The sequence below is a fragment of the Megascapheus bottae genome, chromosome 18 (assembly GCF_031878675.1).
Source record: "Megascapheus bottae isolate mThoBot1 chromosome 18, mThoBot2.hap1, whole genome shotgun sequence".
Lineage (NCBI taxonomy): Eukaryota > Metazoa > Chordata > Mammalia > Rodentia > Geomyidae > Megascapheus > Megascapheus bottae.
Genome location: NC_143526.1, coordinates 15,588,646 through 15,609,203, shown reverse-complemented (window position 1 = coordinate 15,609,203; position 20,558 = coordinate 15,588,646). Strand labels below are relative to the sequence as shown.

General features: G+C 40.9%; 1 protein-coding gene across 1 annotated transcript in view; it reads left to right on the top strand.

Annotated features, from left to right (window-relative positions):
* The first annotated feature begins 2,644 nt into the window (after positions 1 to 2,644).
* Sec23b (SEC23 homolog B, COPII component) overlaps positions 2,645 to 20,558 on the top strand; it is a 36,421-nt gene continuing 18,507 nt past the window's right edge. The window contains exons 1-11 of the mRNA XM_090351938.1: positions 2,645 to 3,185; positions 5,413 to 5,647; positions 7,521 to 7,578; positions 9,799 to 9,885; positions 10,952 to 11,188; positions 11,963 to 12,048; positions 14,078 to 14,222; positions 14,568 to 14,726; positions 15,247 to 15,362; positions 17,851 to 17,974; positions 20,379 to 20,459. Coding sequence (XP_090208064.1) covers positions 5,427 to 5,647; positions 7,521 to 7,578; positions 9,799 to 9,885; positions 10,952 to 11,188; positions 11,963 to 12,048; positions 14,078 to 14,222; positions 14,568 to 14,726; positions 15,247 to 15,362; positions 17,851 to 17,974; positions 20,379 to 20,459 — 1,314 coding nt within the window. The 5' untranslated portion in view covers positions 2,645 to 3,185; positions 5,413 to 5,426. The remainder of the gene's footprint in view (positions 3,186 to 5,412; positions 5,648 to 7,520; positions 7,579 to 9,798; positions 9,886 to 10,951; positions 11,189 to 11,962; positions 12,049 to 14,077; positions 14,223 to 14,567; positions 14,727 to 15,246; positions 15,363 to 17,850; positions 17,975 to 20,378; positions 20,460 to 20,558) is intronic.

Here is a 20,558-nt window from a genome sequence, read left to right as displayed (position 1 = left end):
CCTGAGGTCTGTTTCTAAAACATCTAAATTGCCCCAACATGATAAGGAAGCTCTTTGGAAATTTCAGAAACCAACAACAAAAGTCAAATACTTTAATCTGATTGTTTTAGCTATTTAAAAACTAACAAAAGCGGGCCAGGAGTTTGGCCTAGTGGTTGAGTGCTTGCCTAGCATGCACAAAGACCTGGGTTCGATTCCTAGATACCACATTTATAAAAAAGCTGGAAGTGGTGCTGTGGCTCCAATGGTAGAGTGCTGTCCTTGGGAAAGCCCAAGGACAGTGCTTAGGCCCTGAGTTCAAGCCCCAGGACTGGCCAAAAAGAAAAAATAACAAAGTATAAGATTTATATAAGCCTGAAGAAAATAAAATTGGCATGCATAGTTTCATAATCTCAACTATAGCAATGAGTGTCAAAACTTGCCAACTAGTACACATACATATAACTTATTGTACATCAACTATACTACAGTATAAAATACCCAGATCCTGAGAAATCTGAGAATCTGTGAACAAAGCTATCCCAAGCAGAAAAGTCTATGAGACTTATCTTTAGTAAACCAGTAAAAAATTATAAGTAGAAGTGTGGCTCAAGTGGAAGAGTGTCAGCTTTGAGGGGTGGGGAGAACCCAGTCAAGAGCAAAATAGGTCAGCTGGGCACCAGTGGTTCATGCCTGTAATTCCAGCTAATCAGGAGGCTGAGATCCTAGGATCTTGGATTGAAGCCAGCCCAGCCAGGAAAGTCTGTGAGACTCCAATTAATCACACACACACACACACACACACACACACACACACACACACACACACACACACACACACACACACACTGGCAGAAGTGGTGCTGTAGCTCAAGTGGCAGACCACAAGCCTTAAGCAAAAACAGTTTAGGGACAGTGTCCAGACCCAGAGTTCTAAGCCCCAGTACTAGTACTAACGAAATAAAACAAGCAGAGACATTTTAGTTTCCATTTGCTCAGAGGTTTAATTTGTTCAGGAAACAACTGCATTCCATTAACAGGAACTGGCTTAAAGAATAATCTTTGTGGCTAGGAATATGGTTAAGTGGTAGAGTGCTTACCTAGCATGCATGAAAACCCTGGGTTTGGTTCCTCAGTACTACATACAAAGAAAAAGCTGGAAGTGGAGCTGTGGCTCAAGTGGTAGGTGCTAGCCTTGACCAAACTACAGGACTTGCAGAAAGAAAGGAAGATCTTTCTTAAGCTTTGGTTAACTCAAAGGAGAACAAAGAACAAAATGGCTTCTACTTTTCCCTTTTCACAGGTTGTCTTATGCCAAGAATGATTATAGAGCTAATATGACTTTGGGACCGGGAGTTTGGCCTAGTTGTAGAGTGCTTGCCTAGCATGCACCAAGACCCGGGTTGGATTCCTCAGTACCACATACATAGGAAAAAAAAAGTTGGAAGTGGTGCTGAGGATCAAGTGGTAGAGCTCTAGCCTTGAGAAAGTCCAAGGACAGTGTTCAGACGCTTAGCTCAAGTCCAAGACTGGCAAAAAAAAAAATGTACGACTTCATGTAAATCTACCTTGTTTTTATCTCTTGGGGAAGTATTTTCTGTGACTGTTATTGTAAAAAAAAATAGTTTCTTTGGTTTTAAAATTGAATGTCAATCCTTTCTCTGTGACTCTCTTTCTTTCTTTTTGCCAGTCTGGAGGTTTGAACTCAGGGCTTGGGCACTGTCCTTGGACATTTTTGCTCAAGGTTAGTGCTCTGCCACTTGAGTAACAACATCATTTACAGCTTTTTCTGTGTATGTGGTACCGAGGAATTGAACCAGGGGCTTCGTGCATGCTAGGCAAATACTCTACCATTAAGCCATGCTCCCAGGCCCGAATGTCAACATTTTTATGAGTTTAAAAATGTGCAAATGCACATTTATATCTGAAGACATTATTTGACAATATGGATTTTTTAAAAAGAATTTTCTGTTGGTGTAAATCAGTGGTAGAAAGCCTTACCTAGATTGTGTAAAATCCCCAAGTTTTATTTCCAGCACCCTAACCACTCCACCAAAACAAAACAAAAAGCCACAAGCAATGCACACACACCTTACTGATTCAACTTAAATTTTCCTATGGAGTTCAGCCATCCTCCACTAAAGACTTCCAGAATAATCTTCCTGTGCCCCAATTTTCCCCTTCAGATAATGATCTCTTCAGAAAGAAATACATATCTCGAATCTTCAAACTTACTGTCTAAATGCATTTTCTGCTCTTCTGGAGTTACTTTTCTATTTCTGCTACTGCTTTTGTTTGCTCGTTTGTGTAAGGAGGCGTCAAGGAAAGCCTTCTGCAACGATATGAAACGTGATGTGAAACGTGAGGATTTTTGCCACTCCTAAATCTGTGGCTACAGATAATGTTCCCTGAAAAGATAAACTTCGTTAGTCTCTTAAAATGCAACAATTCCCAATTACTGTTTCCTTGATGGAGTATGACAGGGATGATCTCACAGAAACTATCTGAGTTGCCGTGCAGAAGGTGTGACAGCAAATCAGCAGGCGGAAAGCTAGTGCGCAAGCGTCACTCAGTCTCTGTCCCGCCCCTTCCCGTACGCAGACGCCTTCTTCCGGCAGCTTCAAGTTACTCCCTCCCTCGTCCCGCCTTCTTCCGGGATTACACGTCACCATTCTCGCTTCCTATGACTGAGGTACTGAGCGATACTTTCGCACCATAGTGTAGCCGGAGTCATATTGAATGAGGGCGGGCTTCTGAGGATTGCGAACTGGAGTTTAGGGAATGGTGTTACGGGAGCCTTCTTTTGGCGACACGGCTCCACTGAGTATCTCACTTCCGTTCCTTCTCTAGTGGAGCACTCTGAATGGCTCGTTCACGTCGCCGCAGAGTGACGTCATGGTGCGCTGACCAATCGGCTGAGCGCTGAGCTGGACTAGGGCAGACTTTGGGCCTCGTCGTAAGTGGGCGCGGACGGCTTTCTCGTGGTGAGAGTGGTCAGCCAGGAGAGTGCCTCGGGCCAGTGAATGGGAGGAAAAAAAGGACAGCTAAGAACCGGGACGTACAGGCCGGCCAGGTGGGCCTCTTTGGGGACGAAGGCTTTTCGTGGTTAGCAGGAAAACTACCGGGAATTGAAGACCCAGATCCTTGCTGGAAAGTGATTTCGATTTGCAAGCTCCCTGCTGGCAGAGGACTCCACACTCCAGCTGGTAGGACCCGACCTCCATTTGATAATTGAACGTTTTGCTTTGTGACTGACAGAGCTGGAACCAGAACCCAGGTTTTTAGACTGCTGTTAAGGATTAAGCTTTACTTCCTCTGGTCCACAGGTGGTCACTGTGTCATGGACAGAGATGAGTATGAAATGAGTTTTGTTGTTGTTTGCATGTTCCCACCGTATCTTTCCATATCATGGATTCATTCATTCAGCTTACTTCTTAAGGTCCCCTTATCCTTTGTAAATGTGGCGTAAGCCGCTCTGGGAAAACGTACATAAAACTTTGTAGGATTCTTAGACCCTTCGAAATCTTCTGTGGATTGTGTGCTCAAGGTTACCAACCGATGATTTAGACCAAAGGAACGGACAGGGACGTCAGGTTTTAATATGTAGAGACCCTTGGGCTACTTAATACTTTATCAGTGTTTTCAGATGGAGCAAGGGTTTAAGGATGCTTGCCGATAATTCTATTAGAACTTGTTTTTAGTCACACTTTTGTCCCCCAGGAAGCAGCAGAAGTGCTTCAGCTTTCTACTTTTGCCAGAAATAGCAAGTAGATGTTTTAGAGTTTTTGTTGTAGCAAACATTTGGACTTTTTGTAGTCTGGGTTCTGCGTAGAACAATTCATTTGCTTTTCTTGGCAATTGCCTTAAATCTGAATTACTTGCAATGTGGTGCTTCTCAAAATAACATGGAGACAATTGTTATTCAGAAATGCATGAAGTGGCATTAGAGACCATGTTATAGATTGTTTAGATTGTTGTTTGCTTTTTTTTTTTTTTTTTTTTTTTTGCCAGGCTTGGGCTTCAGCTCAGAGCCTGAGCACTGTCCTTGGGTTCTAATCCTACTAATTGAGCCACAGCACCGCTTTCAGCTTTTTCTATGTATGTGCTACCGAGGAATCTAACCTGGATCTTTGTGAATACTAGGCAAGCACTCTATCACTAGGCCAAACTTCTGGCCCCTATTTGCTTTTTTTTGAGATAGAGTCTTAAGCTATAGGTCAGGCTGAATTGGAAGTCACTGTATAGTTCAGGCTGGACTTGAGATCTTATTTAATCAGTGTGATATTTAGGCAAAATTGAATCTCTATTAAATAAACATGTTTGCACATACTTTTCATCTTTTGGGGACTTTTATTAGATTTTGAACTATTCTGCCTGGATAGCTTTAGCTTCAGGTACTGTCTCTTGAGCTTTTATAAGATCAGCTAATGTTTTATCATATTCTTTTAATTTTTGCCATCCATAAGTGCTGGAATATAGTGCTGTGGTATTTTGTGGGTCTGTTAGAAAAGCTTTCAAGCAACTGTCAGTTACTTCCTGCCAATTTGACACCTTCAGATTATGAACACAGTGAAAACCCAGCATAAGGCTATAGGCTGCAGTCTGGATCTATCTGCTTTTTCAGTAACAATTTTTGAACTATCCATTTACCTTAAAGCCTTTGGATACTTTAAAATAGTTATCTCCCACTTCGAGTCTTTTTTGTTCAAGGCTAGTGCTCTGATACTGAGCCACAGCACCCCTTCTGGTTTTTCCAGAGTAGTTTATTGGCAATAAGAGTTTCAAGGACTTTCCTGCTTGGGTTGGCTTTGAACTCCAATCCTCATATCTCAGTCTCCTGAGTAGCTCAGATTACAGGTATGAACCATTAACACCTGGCCAGTTTTGGGATTTTCAAAGGGTCTTTCCAATATTTTCAAACTCATGTATTAGATAAAATTTAGTCTGTATCTGTTTCCCCAGGGAAATCTGGATGGCTCTCACCAGAGGTATCTCCCCTCTCCCCTCTCTCTTTTTGTCTAGAGACATTTTATTGCATGTATTGTATAGGAACAGGAACATATCATACAATATTGTACACCATGTCTAGAAGCTATTCTCCAACTATCCCCTATTCCCACATTCTATAATAATGCATACATTGGCAGGTTTTCCACCTTTCTTCTATTTTTTTTTTGGTATTCTTGCTACCATTTTCTTTAATTACTGTGCTAACACCCATTTCCTACCCAAGTGAGACTGTTGGGGATCTGTTGGGCACCAGTGGCTTGCACCTGTAATCCTAGCTCCTCAGGAGGCTGAGTTCTGAGGACTGTAACAAAGGTAACTGAGTTAATCAAATTTGGAGGGTCATAGGTAAGATAGTTAACTTTTATGTATCCACAGGGTTTTGTTTTTTGAGAATTTCTTATATAAATAAAGCTTTATCTTTAGTTCTTTTTTAGATCATGGCAACTTATCTGGAGTTCATTCAGCAGAACGAAGAACGAGATGGCGTGCGTTTCAGCTGGAATGTGTGGCCTTCCAGCCGTCTTGAGGCTACAAGAATGGTTGTTCCCCTGGCTTGTCTCCTAACACCATTAAAAGAACGTGCAGACCTGCCTCCAGTGCAGTATGAACCTGTGCTTTGCAGCAGGCCAACTTGCAAGGCTATTCTCAACCCACTTTGGTATGAATTCTTTTAAAAACTGGTCAAAGACAAAAACAAAATTAATCACATATTTTTGTGATTTTTTTTTTTTGTGAAAGTCATTTAATTTGGGAATGTTGTTAAATTTAAGATAAGAAGTAGAAGCTGAGGTTCTTTGATAATGAATGTTCATAGAAATCTCCATGTCATAGCTGGGTATAGGTGGCTTCAACTTGTCATTCTAGCCTCTTAGGAGGCTGAGATTTGGAGGATTGAAATTTGAAGCCAGAGTAGTTTGTGCCTGTTACCCTGTGTACAGTGGGAAGCTTTACGTCGGTAGATAGAAGACCAGATGCTTTCCTCAGACGAATTTGAGACCCTATTTCAGAAATAACTAGTGCAAAAAAGGGATAGAGGTAGACTCAGTGGGAGAGCCCAGCTTAGAGTGAAGCTTTGAGTTGAAACCCCAGTACTGCAAAAAAAGGAGTCTCCTTGGCTTGATATGCCACATGAAATTCGAATCTTGGGATCTTATGGGGAAGGTAGAAAGGAGGATTTGGAATCCCCCTCAATTTTTTGTGCCATGTCTGGGGTTTGAACTTAGTGCCTAGTTGTTATCCCTGAGCTTTTGTGCTCAAGGCTAGCATTCTACCACCCAAGCCACAACACCACTCCTGGCTCTTTGGTGGTTAATTGGAGATAAAAGTGTTATGGTCTTTCCTGCCTGGTCTGGCTTCAGTCTGATCCTCAGCTCTCAGCCTCTTGAGTAGCCAGGATTATAGGCCTGGCCTGGCCTGGCCTGGCCTGGAAGAATTTTTTAAACAAGTATAAAGTGTTAGAAAATTTTTATACAAGGAAACATAACTTTATTTTCTTTGCTTTTACTTTTTATACCTATATTAAAAATGCTGCTGTTCTAGTTTTAAATTGATAACCACTAGTTACAAAGTTTTCCTTAAACCAGGGTTTAAACTCAGGGCCTCACACATGTTCATCGACTAACATTCAACTACTTGAGTCATGCCTACATTTTGCTGGTTGTTTTCGAAATAGGGTCTCACAAATAATTCTGCAAAGGCTGGCTTTGAACTATGATCCTGTGGACCTCCTGGTTGCTTATTTATTTTGTAAATGTAGAAAGGAGAAAAAAGTGACAGAAGCATTATATTGAAGCAAATCTCGGAAGTCTATCTACCCAGACACTTATCTTCAAGTACCAACTTTTTTTTTTTTTTTTTTTTTTGCCAGTTGTGGGGACTGAACTTAGGGCCTGAGCACTGTCCATGGGCTTTTCCTCTAGGCTAGCCTCTTGTTCCAACTTTTTAAAAACTAGGCCAAGTAAGGTAATAGTCTTAAGTGGTTTTCCCATATGTGAAATGTCTTTTTATTATTGAAATTTAGTATTTTTATATAGCTGAACCAGTAAGAAATAGTTCAGAAAGAAATTACCTTTAGTTTGTGAGAATCAGATCTTTAAAAATCTAGGAAACTAGGGGCCGGGAGTTTGGCCTAGTGGTAGAGTGCTTGCCTAGCATGCACAAAGACCCAGATTTGATTCCTCAGTACCACATACATAGAAAAGGCTGGAAGTGGTGAGAAAGCCCAAGGACAGTACACAGGCCTTGAGTTAAAGCTCCAGGATCGGCAAAACAACAACAATAATAATAATACAAAAGTCTAGGAAACTGGAGAAAGCGAAAACTGATTTACTGATTCCTCATTGCAACTGTTTGAGGGAAATTTTTGATGTATTTAATGGCCAGAGCTCTACCTGCAGAGCAGTTTTGTAAAACTATATTTGTGCCCACACTTACCAACATGCCTATGTAAGGTTTTGAACTTGAAATTTACAGTTGAATGTTTTCTGCCTGAAAAAGTGGCACCTCATTGAAATGTTTATCTTTTTTTATAGTCAGGTTGATTATCGAGCAAAGCTTTGGGCTTGTAATTTCTGTTTCCAAAGAAATCAGGTAGGTGAATTATTTCTAAAGATGTTTTATATGTTTTATTTTAGTTGTCCTAATCTGAAAAAATTGTTATTTTGAATTTATATCTATACTGGCAATCATCAGTTTGTGAACACAGGATTGAATGTTGGATATTTGTGAGTCTTCTTTTGAATGGCTTCATTATGTGAATCTTTATCATTTTCTCTAGGAGGAACATAGATTTCTCTGTAAGTTTTCTGTAGAAGTGAATTTATTATTGTAAGAAAGTAGATCTAGGGGCTGGAGTTTGGCCTAATGGTAGAGTGCTTGCCTAGCATGCATGCAGAAAATAGATCTGTTGTTCATATTTAACTTGATTTCGGTATATTTTAACTGAATGGTAAATTAACAAGATATTCTAACTAGGTTGTGAAATTGCTGAATTTTCATTTTTATCTCTTTAGGATCCAAGTATCAGTGTTGAGCTGTTTTTGATATAAAATATTAGAACTATCAAAGTAAAAGCTCACAAATGACAAAAAAGATCTTTTTACATCTTTCCCTCACTCTTCCCTCCTCACTTTTCTCTTCCTTGCTCTTTTTTTCTTTCTTTCTTTTTTTGTGTATGGGGGGGAGGGTTTTAGGGCTCGAACTCAGCCTCGGCACTGTCCTTGAGTTCTTCAGCTCAAGACTTTCACCCTATCCTTGAGCCAAGCCCCACTTCCCATTTTCTAAAGGTTAATTGGAAATAAGAGTCTCAGGTCCTTTTGTCCTTTTGTGCTAGGGGTTGGCTTTGAACCTGGTTCCTCAGATCTCAGCTTCCTGAGTAGCTAGGATTACAGGCATGAGCTACCACCGTGCCTGGATCTTTTCTTTCTTTATCCCTCGCCCCTCTCTTTTTTGTCCCTCCTGGGGTTTGAACTCAGGTCCTGGGCACTGTCCTGAGCTTATTTTGCTCTACCCCTTGAGCTACATTGGCACTTTCCTGTTTGTATGGTAGTAAGGAATTAACCCAGGGCTTCCTGCATGCCAGGCAAGCACTCTACCAGTAGGCCACATTCCCAGCCCTCTTTTTGTTTTTTTTTTCTAAAGACTTAACTTTGAACTCAGGACCTTCTGTTTACTAGGTACATACTTTCCTTCCAAGTAATCACCTCTGTGAAAAACTTTTCTTTAGGAGCTGGGACTTTGGTCTAGTAGTAGAGTACTTGCCTAGCATGCACAAAGCCCTGTGTTTGATTCTTCAGTATTACATACACAGAAAAAGCTGGAAATGGTGCTGTGGCTCAAGTGGTAGAGTTCTAGCCTTGAGAAAGCCCAATGACAGTGCCTTGGCCCTGAATTCAAGTTCCAGGACTGGCAAAAAAAAAAAAGCAAAACTTTTCTTTAAAATTTATTATGTGATACAAATGTTCTAAGACTTGATTTTGGTGTTTTTGCATAATAAATTTACCAAAATTCATTGACTTGTATATTAAAAATGAATTTTTATGATGCATAAACTTTATCTGAAGAAAATTGTAGAGAACATAGCACAATCATCCTAATAGCTATTAAGCTGTTAATAACACACATTCACATATTTGATCATAATTATGATGTATTTCATCTTCACATCTAGCATATAGTAAACCCAGTGATGAAAAGAAAAGTAATATAGGTTCAGAAACTATGAATGTTTTCTATTCAGTAATATCTCCTTGAGGTGCTAGGGTGCAGCTGAATGGTCAAATGTAAGTTTAGCAAGTGTGAAGCTCTGGGCTCAACCATAGGAAAAAAAAGATTTACCTGTATGAAGATTCAGAGTGTATATAAATCTTTTTTTTGCCAGTCCTGTGGCTTTACCTCAGGGCCTGGGAACTACTGTCCTTGGGCTTTCTCAAGGCTACTGCTCTACCATTGGAGCCACAGCATCACTTCTGGTTTTCTGCTGGTTAATTAGAGCTAAGAGTATTGCAGACATTAGTGCTGGGGGACTGGTTTTGAACTGGGAATCTCAGATCTCAGCTTCTAGAGTAGCTAGGATTACAGAAAGGTGTAAGCCACCAGCTCTGTTTCCTCCCGCCTCCAGACAAGTTCTCAACATGTAGTCCAGGCTGGCCTCAAACTTGTGATCTTCCTGTCTTAGCCTCCCTAGTCTTAAAATGGCAAGTTTTTACCTTCTACACCCAGCTTATCATTACTGTTTTTTATAAATGGAAAGTATTGTGTGTAATACCAGTGTCTTTTAGCCCTAATGAAATACTGTATTCTTCAATTCAGTTTCCTCCAGCTTATGCAGGCATATCTGAGGTGAATCAGCCTGCTGAACTGATGCCCCAGTTTTCCACAATTGAATACATTCTGCAGGTAACTTCTTTATCTTGCATTTTTAATGAAATGAACAGTGTTCATTATTGATTTTTCTCTATAGAGACTTTGAGGTCTGATTCTGTTCCTAAGAGTCTGGGAATTTAGAGTTGTGAAGGCAACAGATCCTAGAGGTGTATGTATGGTATCTTTTTACTTTTTTTTTTTTTCTGTTGCCCATTTGTATTGTGTTCTTAACTCCACTACAAGAGCTCTTTGAAACATGTATCATGTTACTTCTTTGGTCTGAAACCTTTCTAATGAAGATCATTTCCCCTTTCACTCAAAGCAAAAGACAGTCTTCAAAGCTGTACTGACCACTCTGCCTTAATTCAGCCCTATTGGTCTTGGTGACTCCTCCAGTATGCCAGGAACATGTCTGCCTGAGGGTGTTTGCCCTTAGGCTTTGGATTCCACTTTAATACTTGATCCTGCTCTCTGCCTATACTCAGGGTTGTTGCAGTCCTTCTAATCTTTACAGCTCAGAAAGTTTGCTTATTGGGGCAGGCAGGAATCTGAGTTCTTTCTGTTTATTGATATATCCTGAAATCTGGAACAATATTTGGCACTTTGTGTACATTCAAAATAGTTGAATATGTTGTTGGATTTGAAGGGTTGGCTTTGAAGAGTTTTCACATTCTGATTGTTTTAATAGAATATGAGTAATTTGCTGGGCGAGGTGGCTCATGCCTGTAATCCTAGCTACTTAGGAGGCTGAGAGCTGAGGATCAAGGTTCAAAACCAACCCGGGCATAAAAGGACCTGAGACTCTTATGTCCAGTTAACCTCTAGCAAACAGGAAAGGAGGCTTGGTGTAAGGATAGGGTGGTAGCCTTAAACTGAAGGGATTAGGAACAGCGCTCAGGCCAAGTTCAAGCCCTATGACCCCCCCCCACACACAAAAAAAGAATATGAGTCACTTAAGGACGCAAGTGGAAGTTTATATAGATCTCATCTACTAGGAGTAAACATTGATGGAGACTTACTATTTTCATACCTCACCTGCTTTGAAAATCATATACTGATCATTATGCTTTTTTATCTTTTTTTTTTTTTTTTTTTTAAGCGAGGTGCTCAGTCCCCACTGATCTTTCTCTATGTGGTTGACACATGCCTGGAGGAAGATGACCTTCAAGCACTCAAAGAGTCTCTGCAAATGTCCCTGAGTCTCCTTCCTCCAAATGCTTTGGTGGGTCTCATCACTTTTGGGAGAATGGTGCAGGTTCACGAACTAAGCTGTGAAGGAATCTCCAAAAGTTATGTCTTCCGAGGGACCAAGGATTTAACTGCAAAGCAAATCCAGGTTTGTATCTATTGTATAGAAGCAAGAGCAAAGACATTTCTTAAAAATTTCTAAGCCAGCCATGAGTTTGGCCTAATGCTTGACTAGCATGCACGAAAACCCTGGTACCATATTCGTAGAAAAAGCTGGAAGAGGTGCTTTGGCTCAAGTGGTAGAACTCTAACTTTGAGAAAGCCCAAGGACAGCACTTGGGCACTGAGTTCAAGTTCCAGGACTGGCCAAAAAAAAAAAAAAATTCCAAGCCAGGTGCTAGTAGCTCACGCCTGTAATCCTAGCTACCCAGGAGACGGAGATCTAAGGATCACCATTCAAAGCCAGCCCAGGCAGGAGAGTCTGTGAAACGCTTATCTTCAATAAACTACTCAGAAAAAAAGTCACAAGTAGTGTTGTGGCTCAAGCGGTGAAGTACTAGACGAGCACAAAGAGGCTCAGAAACAGTGCTGAGGCCCTGAGTTCAAGCCCCAACACTGCCCCCCCCCTTTGAAAAAAAATCTAGTTATTCAATTTTAGTGTTAGGGGAAATGAATCGTTTTTTTTGTTTTGTGTTGTTCTGGTTTTTTTGTTTGTTTGTTTGTTTGTTTTTTGCCATTCCTGGGCCTGAGCACTGTCCTTGAACTTTCTCAAGGCTGGCGCTCTACCACTTGAGCCGCAGCACTACTTCAGGCTTTTTCCTATATACATGGTACCAGGGTCTTCTTGCATGCCAGGCAAGCACTCTACCACTAGGCCGAACTCCTGACTGGGAAATGAATCTTTCTGGATTTTTTTTTTTAGGATATGCTGGGCCTCACCAAACCAGCCATGCCCATGCAGCAAGCAAGACCTGTTCAACCTCAGGAACACCCTTTTGTTTTCAGCAGGTAGGTGAGAGCCCGACAAATAGTATTGTTTGTGCTATAGTGGGTGGTAGCTCAGCCCTTGGGAGTAAAAGAAGAACAATATTAGTTTCTATTATTACAGGTTTCTTACTATTAAAATAAATAAACGTCCAATCAGTAATATTTTTTTTATTTTATTTATTGATTGGAGATAGTCTTTATGTATCATCAAATTGACAGTCCTGTAATTCTAGCCTCCTGAGTGCTAGGATTACAAGAATGTAGTTCCTCAGCTCATACGTTCATCTGAAAGGTTTGAATAGTATTGTACTGTCATTTCTTTCTTCTTGATTATACACATGGCTTCTTTTTTTTAAAAAAAAATGTTTTAATTTTATCTTATTGTCGGGGTGATGTACAGAGGAGTTACAGTTACATTCATCAGGTAGTGGGTACATTACTTTTTATTTATTTATTTTGCAAGGCCCTGGGCCTTGCACTCAGGGCCTGAGCACTGTCCTTGGGCTTTTTCAAGATTAGAGCTCTACCACTTGAGCCACAGTGCCACTTTTGGCTTTTTCTATGTATGCGGTACCAATGAATCGAATCTAGGTCTTTGTGCATGCTAGGCAAGCACTTTACCACTAGGCCAAACTCCTAGCCCCTACTTCTTAAACATTGTTATTCCTTCCCATGTTTTTCTACTTCTCCTACCCCTACCCCCTCCCATACACATGGTTTCTTGATCCTTAAGTAAAACTGGAAAAAACCAAGTAGACCTCTTTGGAGTACCCTCAAATAGACCGCTGAGCATATACTCACTACATTCAACACATTGAATGCCTAGGGCTGCACCATTCTAGGGTTATAGCCAAAAGTCTCAGTAAAATGCAACCTCTGATAGTATACTGAGTTTAGTCTCTTACTCTGGTAAGAAACCAGATATTTCTTTATTATTGCCAAGGATCGAGTCATGAAACTGAATTTTAAGTCCATATAAATGGACTTAAGTGAACTGGGTTCACATTAGGCATGACCTTAGGATCATGTTCCTTAAATTAAGCTAATGTCTACTTTCCTCCCTTCCTTCTTTCTACCTTCCTTCTCCCTCCCCTCCCTCCTGTCCTTTCTCTTTCTTGTTTTCTTTCTTTTTTTTGTGCTGATTCTAGGGCTTGTACTCAGGGTCTGGGCACTAGTGCTTTACCACTTGAGCCACAGCCTCACTTCCAACCTTTTTTGGTGCTTAATTGGAGATAAAAGTCTCACAGTTTCAATGTTCAAGAAATAATGTACCCATTCTAATGAATGTAACTGTAACCCCTCTGTACATCACCCCAACAATAAATAGAATTATAGACATGAGCCACTGGTGCCTGCTGAGTTTGTTCTTTATTGTAGGTTGGTCATAAGGCTTGAACTCTGGGCCTGGGTATTGTCCCTGAGCTCTTCAGCTCAAGGCTACTGCCCTACTCTTGAGCCACAGCGCCACTTATCGTTTTTCTAGTGGTTAATTGGAGATAAGAATCTTATCTTCTTTAGTGCTCAGGCTGGCTTTGAACTGTGATCCTCAGATCTCAGCCTTCTGAGTAGCTAGGATTACAGGCATGAGCCACTGTGCCCACTTTTCATGCTACTTTTAAAAGTCACTAAATATTAAGTTTTAAAATAAATTCTGCAATAAAAGTATTTTGAATTCCGGGGGCCGGGAGTTTGGCCTAGTGGTTAAAGTGCTTGCCTAGCATGCATGAAGACCCGGGTTCGATTCCTCGGTACCATATACATAGAAAAAAGCCAGAAGTGGTGCTGAGGCTCAAGTGGTAGAGCTCTAGCCTTGAGAAAGTCCAAGGACAGTGCTCAGGCCCTGAGCTCAAGCCCAGGACTGGCAAAAAAAAAAAAAAAAAAAGTATTTTGAATTCCTTGGTGTTTATACTTAGAGGTAATTTAGAAAAAAAATGTTGCGGGGTTTTTCTATTTTAATTATCCGAAGGGAAGTTGGCTATATAACATACAGGTTTGAAGACTACAGTACTTTATTATACCATGATTGATACATCTATGTAAAATTGTGCAGATTTTTGCAGCCTGTTCACAAGATTGACATGAACCTCACAGACCTTCTTGGGGAGCTGCAGAGGGACCCATGGCCAGTTACTCAAGGGAAGAGGCCTTTGCGATCCACTGGTGTTGCCTTATCCATTGCTGTTGGCTTGTTGGAGGTAAGTTTCAATTTACAGGGACCTCTCAGATTTTATAGATTTGCTCTTAGAAATTTTATTTCTTACCTCTGTTTAGAAATCTTTTGTGGCCTATATCAGTTGACTTGTGTATCAGGAAAATTAAAGCAGTGAAAGTACTCACAGACACTTTCCACTTTTTCTCACAGGGAGAGAATGAGTGCTGTGTTTTTGCATCATTTGTATTCTGCAATATCATAAGTAGTAAGCAGATAAAGAGGTGCTGGAAATACAGGAGAGTTCATTTTTTGGAGTATATTTATCCTGAAATGGAAAGTCCCCTTAGAGATGAGTTTTGTTCTTCTGAAATGCTATTTATTGTCTCAGGGCACGTTTCCAAACACAGGAGCCAGAATAATGTTATTTACTGGAGGGCCCCCAACCCAAGGACCTGGCATGGTGGTTGGAGATGAATTAAAGGTTCCTATTCGTTCCTGGCATGACATTGAGAAAGACAATGCACGGTTTATGAAAAAGGCAACCAAGGTAAGTATTCCTTCTGACTTCTAGCCATCTAGTGCCAGTTTTAGAAATCTCTGGATTAAGTAAAAGCTACTTTATTGAGGCCTTATGGTCCTGGAAACCACGATGCTCTTGTAACAATAATCTTGTATCATACTATTAAATTATTGCCCCTGTTCTCTTAGAATAGATGGCAATACAGGGCTTAAAGTTGATAGCTAAATTCTTCATTTATTAGGATATTTTAAAGAATAGGATCTTCATATTTGGTTGCATCCTTTGGTATATTAAAGCATAGTTTTGGCGCAGCTGGAAATGTGGCTTAGTGGTAGAGTACATAAACACGTGGGTTTTATTCCTTAGTACCACATAAACAGATAAAGCCAGAAGTGGCACAATGAATCAAGTGATAGAGTGCTAACTTTGCGTGAAAGAAACTCAAGCACAGTGTTCAGACCCTGAGTTCAAACCCCAAGATTGGGGGAAAGAATATACTTTGGGAATAAAGTTATTGTTTCCTAAAATTAGTTCTTCTTTTTTGCAGCACTATGAGATGCTTGCTAATCGGACAGCTGCAAATGGTCACTGCATTGATATTTATGCCTGTGCCCTTGATCAAACTGGACTTTTGGAGATGAAGTGTTGTCCAAATCTTACTGGGTATGTTGACAGTGAACCCTTGGGAAATGTGTTTTTTCTTTTCTTTTCTTTCTTTCCTTTTTTTTTTGCCTGTCCTGGGGCTTGAATTCAAGGTGTGAGTGCTGTCCTTCGGCTTTCTCAAGGCTAGTGCTCTGTCACTTGAGCACAGCACCACTTCTGGCTTTTTCTGTGTATGTGGTACCGAGGAATTGAACCCAAGGTTTCATGCATGCTAGCCAAGCAGTCTGCCACTAGGTCACGCTCTCAACCCCAAATATGAGTTATTTTAAAGAAAGAAATAAGTAATGGATCCCTAAAAGTTGATAGGCCAATTTAGGAGCTTTCATTGAGTATGTGGGAGGGAATGTGTGTCCACTTAGAGGAAAAAGCAGTGGATAGGTAGAAAGTTTCAAGGGTTCACACAAACAAGTTATATCTATGTAACTGTTTCCTTCTTAGAAACTTGTATGTAGGCCATGAAAGAAAATAGCAAACATGGAATATTTTGCTTCTAGTAGACCATAGTACTTCTTTGAGATAAGGGAGGAAAGTAGAGGCTGATTGAGCAATTAGAAAAAACTTGGCTAGGTGGACTGACCATACTTTGTGATTAATACTAATTGTCATGTTAGCCTACAGCATGTACTGATTCAGAATCTAACTTAGTATTGACCCACAAGTCCAAATGTAAAGCTGTGGTTCTCAGCATGCTCAGAGCCTAGAGCAAGAGCTTTACAAGCTCTGGGGAACTTGTCCCAGACTGGAATCAGAAGCTTTGGTATGCAGCTATGTAGGAGAGTCAGATACACATGAAAGAATAAGAGATATGAATTTCAAATTCTAATCTATTAAATGCCAAGCTGCCTATTAGAGTCACCTAGAGAACTTTAAAAAACTACTGTTTTGGGTTTTGTCTCCTCAGAAATTCGGATTTAATTAGCAGACATTTGGTCCATGCATCTGCTTTTTGTTGCTGTTATTTATGTTTTCTTTTCTTTTCTTTTTTTTTTTTTTTTTTTTTTTTTGCCAGTCCTGGGCTTGGGCTCAGGGCCTGGGCACTGTCCTTGGGTTTTTCTTTTCTTTTTTTTTTTTTTGCCAGTCCTGGGGTTGAGCTCAGGGCCTGAGCACTGTCCTTGGACTTTCTCAAGGCTAGAGCTTTACCACTTGAGCCTCAGCACCACTTCCAGCTTTTTTGTATGTATGTGGTACCGAGGAATCGAACCCGGGTCTTCATGCATGCTAGGCAAGCACTTTAACCACTAGGCCAAACTCCAGGCCCTATCCTTGGGTTTTTCTTAAGGCTAGAGCCGCAGCACCACTTCCAGCTTTTTTCTAGGTATGTGTACTGAGGAATTGAACCTTAGTCTTAGTGCATGCTAAGCGAGCACACTACCACTAGGCCAAACTCCCAGCAGCTTGTTTTCTTTTTGAGACAGGGTTTCTGCATTTACCACAGAATGACTTCAAACTTGGTGTGTTCTCTTGCCTCAGCCCCTTGAATGCTGGATTACAGATGTGTGTCCCATGCCTAGAGTAGGCATCACAAGTTGTGGGTTTTTTTTTTTTTTTTTTTTGGTGGTTCATGGGGCTTGAACTAGGCTTGGGTGCTGTCCCTAAGCTCTTCAGCTCAAGGCTACCACCCTACCCTTGAGCCAAGCCTTACTTCCCGTTTTCTAGAGGCTAATTGGATAATTGGAGATAAGAGTCTGGGGGGGGGGGTCTTTTTTGTGCCGGGGCTGGCTTTGAACTTTGATCCTCAGATCTCAGCCTCCTGAGTAGCTAGGATTACAGGCATGAGCCACCATGCCCAGCTGGCATCAGATGTTTTTAAAGTTCCTCCAGTGATTCTAACAGGAAGCAGAATATCATTCAGCATTAGCTATACCTGTGAGATCATTGGAAGTGCAGCCTTTTAACCTACTGAATCAAAACCTACATTTGGGCAAAATCCCAGTGACTTACATACATGGAACAGTTTCAGAAACATAAGCATAGAGCCCTGAACTGGGCATGAGATTCTACTTATGAATAGCTAGCTGGTACTTCTTGTCCTCATGAGGGGTAGGGTAGTGCCTGATTTTCTGGAAGCTGTGCAGGGGAGCAACCAATGTGTTTGATGGAATTAGATTCATTCTTCTCCCTCCCCCCCCCAGCACTGGCTCTGGTGTGAAGTTATGTTCATGAAATATACTAAATAAGAGCCACTCCTGCCAGGGCCGCATAGGAGTTCCTTTTTTTGCATGTGAATATGTATAATCCTATATCCTCTATAGCTCTGTGTAACTACTATAGTCACTCTGAAGCGCTTATTGGGTACTCTATTTAATATTTTGGAAATAGTTTCTTTTCTATTTATAAACTAAACATGATGTTTTCCATTTACGTTATTCAGTAGTGCCTTTTTTGGTATATTTTCAGAGTTGTTTGTTTCTTATTTGTAAATACTGAGGGAGCATCTGAATGGGCTTGCAGTCATCCTAACATCTTTTTTTTTTTTCTTCTCACATAGAGGCCACATGGTGATGGGAGATTCTTTCAACACTTCTCTCTTCAAGCAGACATTCCAAAGAATTTTTACTAAAGATTTTAATGGAGATTTCCGAATGGCATTTGGTGCTACTTTGGAAGTAAAGGTGTGATAGACTTAAAACATTAATGAAATTAATGTTGTTTTGCTGCTTTCCTTTCATTTCGGACTTTCTCATAGTCTTAGCTTGCTACACACAGGCACCTACCTAAAGGCCAGTTTTTTTAAAGGCTCCCAACATTCACCTTGTCCCTTTGCTTCTCAAGGATAACTTGTATAGTGATTAACATTCTAAACAAAGAGTTGGTGGTTCCCCTGCAGGCCCTGCTCTGCTTTGCTTTAGGACAGAGGTTGGGAGACCATGATGGGGAATTTGTTTGATGCACTATTGTAGCTTCACAGGAAGCCACGTACAGTCCGGCATCTACCCTTAATGTGCTCCCCACACTGCACCAGATCATTAGTTTTTATGTTTACTGCCTGTCTAAAGACTAACCAGAATACCCTGAAGTAGACAGCATTGTGCAGAAACTCAGCCCCTAATAGTGGACTCTTAAGTCGTTGAGAAAACATTGGGGGGAAAAAAAGAGCATTAGAAATGATAATTGGAGAATTGGAGATTAGACCAACAGGTAAACAACATTCTTAAAAGTTGTTTTATTTATTTTTTTATGAGTCCTAGGGCTCAAATTTAAGGTCTGGGCACTGTCCTTGGACACTTTCCTCAAGGCTAGCACTCTGCCACTTGAGCCACAACACCACTTCTGGCTTTTTTCTGAGTGTGTGGTACTGAGGAATTGAACATAAGGGCTTCATGCTTTCTAGGTGAGCACTCTACCACTAGGATTCACTGTTGGCGCCATTTTTTTTTTTTTAAGGTGAAGAAAAATGGACTTTCTTAGCCAGGCACAAGGACTCACACCTGTAATCCTAGCTACTCAGGAGGCGGAAATCTGAGGATCTTGGTTCAAAGCCAGCTCGGGCACTAAAGACCATGAGACGCTTATCTCCAATTACTAGAAAATGAGAAATGGGGCAGTGGCTCAAGGGGTAAGGCAGTAGCCTTGAGCTGAAGCGCTCAGGTACAGCGCCAAGGCCCAGAGTTCAAGCCCCATGACTCACCAAAAAAAAAAAAAAAAAAGAAAAGAAAAAGAAAAATGGACTTTATTGAAGTGAATTTAGATTTTAAAAAAATCTGTTGGGAAAGTGGTGCTGTGGCTCAAAGTGGTAGAGCACTAGTATTGAGTGAAAGCACTCAGGGACAGTGACCAGCCCCTGAGTTCAAGCCCCACAATTAATCAAGAAAAAAAATCTGTTAGTCTTGTCATTATGTTGGGGTTCATAAATTAAGGGTTTGGGGGGCTAGTAGTTTGGCCTAATGGTAGAGGGCTCGATTTCTCAGTACCACATACATAGAAGAAGGTGGAAGTGGTGCTATGGCTCAAGTGGTAGAACTCTAACCTTGAGAAAGCCCAAGGACTTTGCTCAGGCCCTAAGTTTAAGCCAGGACTGGCAAATTAATTAACTAATTAATTAATGAAGGGTTTTTGTTGTTGTTGTTGTTGTTTCTTCTTGTTTTTGGTGCTGGTCTGGGCCTTGAAATGAGGGTCTAGGCACTGTCCCTGACCTTTGGTGCTCAAGGCTACACTCTACTATTTGAGCCACAATTGTACTTTCAGCTTTTTTGTTGGTTAATTGGAGATGAGACTCTCACAGACGTTCCTGCCCTGACTGGCTACAAGCCAGGATCTTTAGATTTTAACCTCCTAAGTAGCTAGGATTACAGGCATGAACTGTACCCGGCACCAGTTCAAAAGTTCCATGTTTGAAAAGTGAACAGATTTGGAAGTGCCACTTTAACATGAAGGACAGATTTCAATATAATTTTAATATATAAGGCAGAGGTTAGTAGTTAGATACTGTAATCACTATGGGATTTTTCTCTTGGTAGAATAACATTAACATTTTCCTTGAAGTTTTTATTGTGACTGTCTTGAGAGCAGGGTAGATCTCTGTTTTTTTTTTCTTTTTTTTTGCCAATTCTGAACTCTAGGCCTAGATGCTGTTCCTGTGCTTCTTTTGCTCAAGGATAGTGCTCTACTATTTGAACCATGGAGCCAATACTGGCCTTTTTTTCCAGTCTTGGGGCTTGAACTTAGGGCCGGGGCACTATCCTTGGGCTTTTCTCAAGGCTAGCACTCTACTACTTAAGCCACAGCACTACTTCCAGTTTTTTTCCATGTCTGTGGTAACAAGGAATGGAACGCAGGGCTTTGTGCATGCTAAGCAAGAACTCTACCACTATGTCATACTCAGGGCCCCACATGTAGCTTTTTTTTGCGAGTAGTTTGCTGGAGATAAGAGTGTCATGGAGTATCCTTCTGGGCTGGCTTCGAACAACAGTCCTTAGATCCCAGCCTCCTAAGTAGCTAGGATTACAGGCATGAGCTACTGGTGACCAGCTAATCTTAATGATTTTTAACTTTATGCTCTTGTCCAATTTGTTTTAGACTTCCCGGGAACTGAAGATTGCAGGAGCCATCGGTCCATGTGTATCTCTTAATGTGAAAGGACCATGTGTATCAGAAAATGTAAGGAAAATTCTGTCACCTTCACTGTTCTATTGTTAGCTCATTACAGGGGCTTGAACTCAGGGCCTGAGTACACTGTCCTGGGGCTTTCTCAAGGCT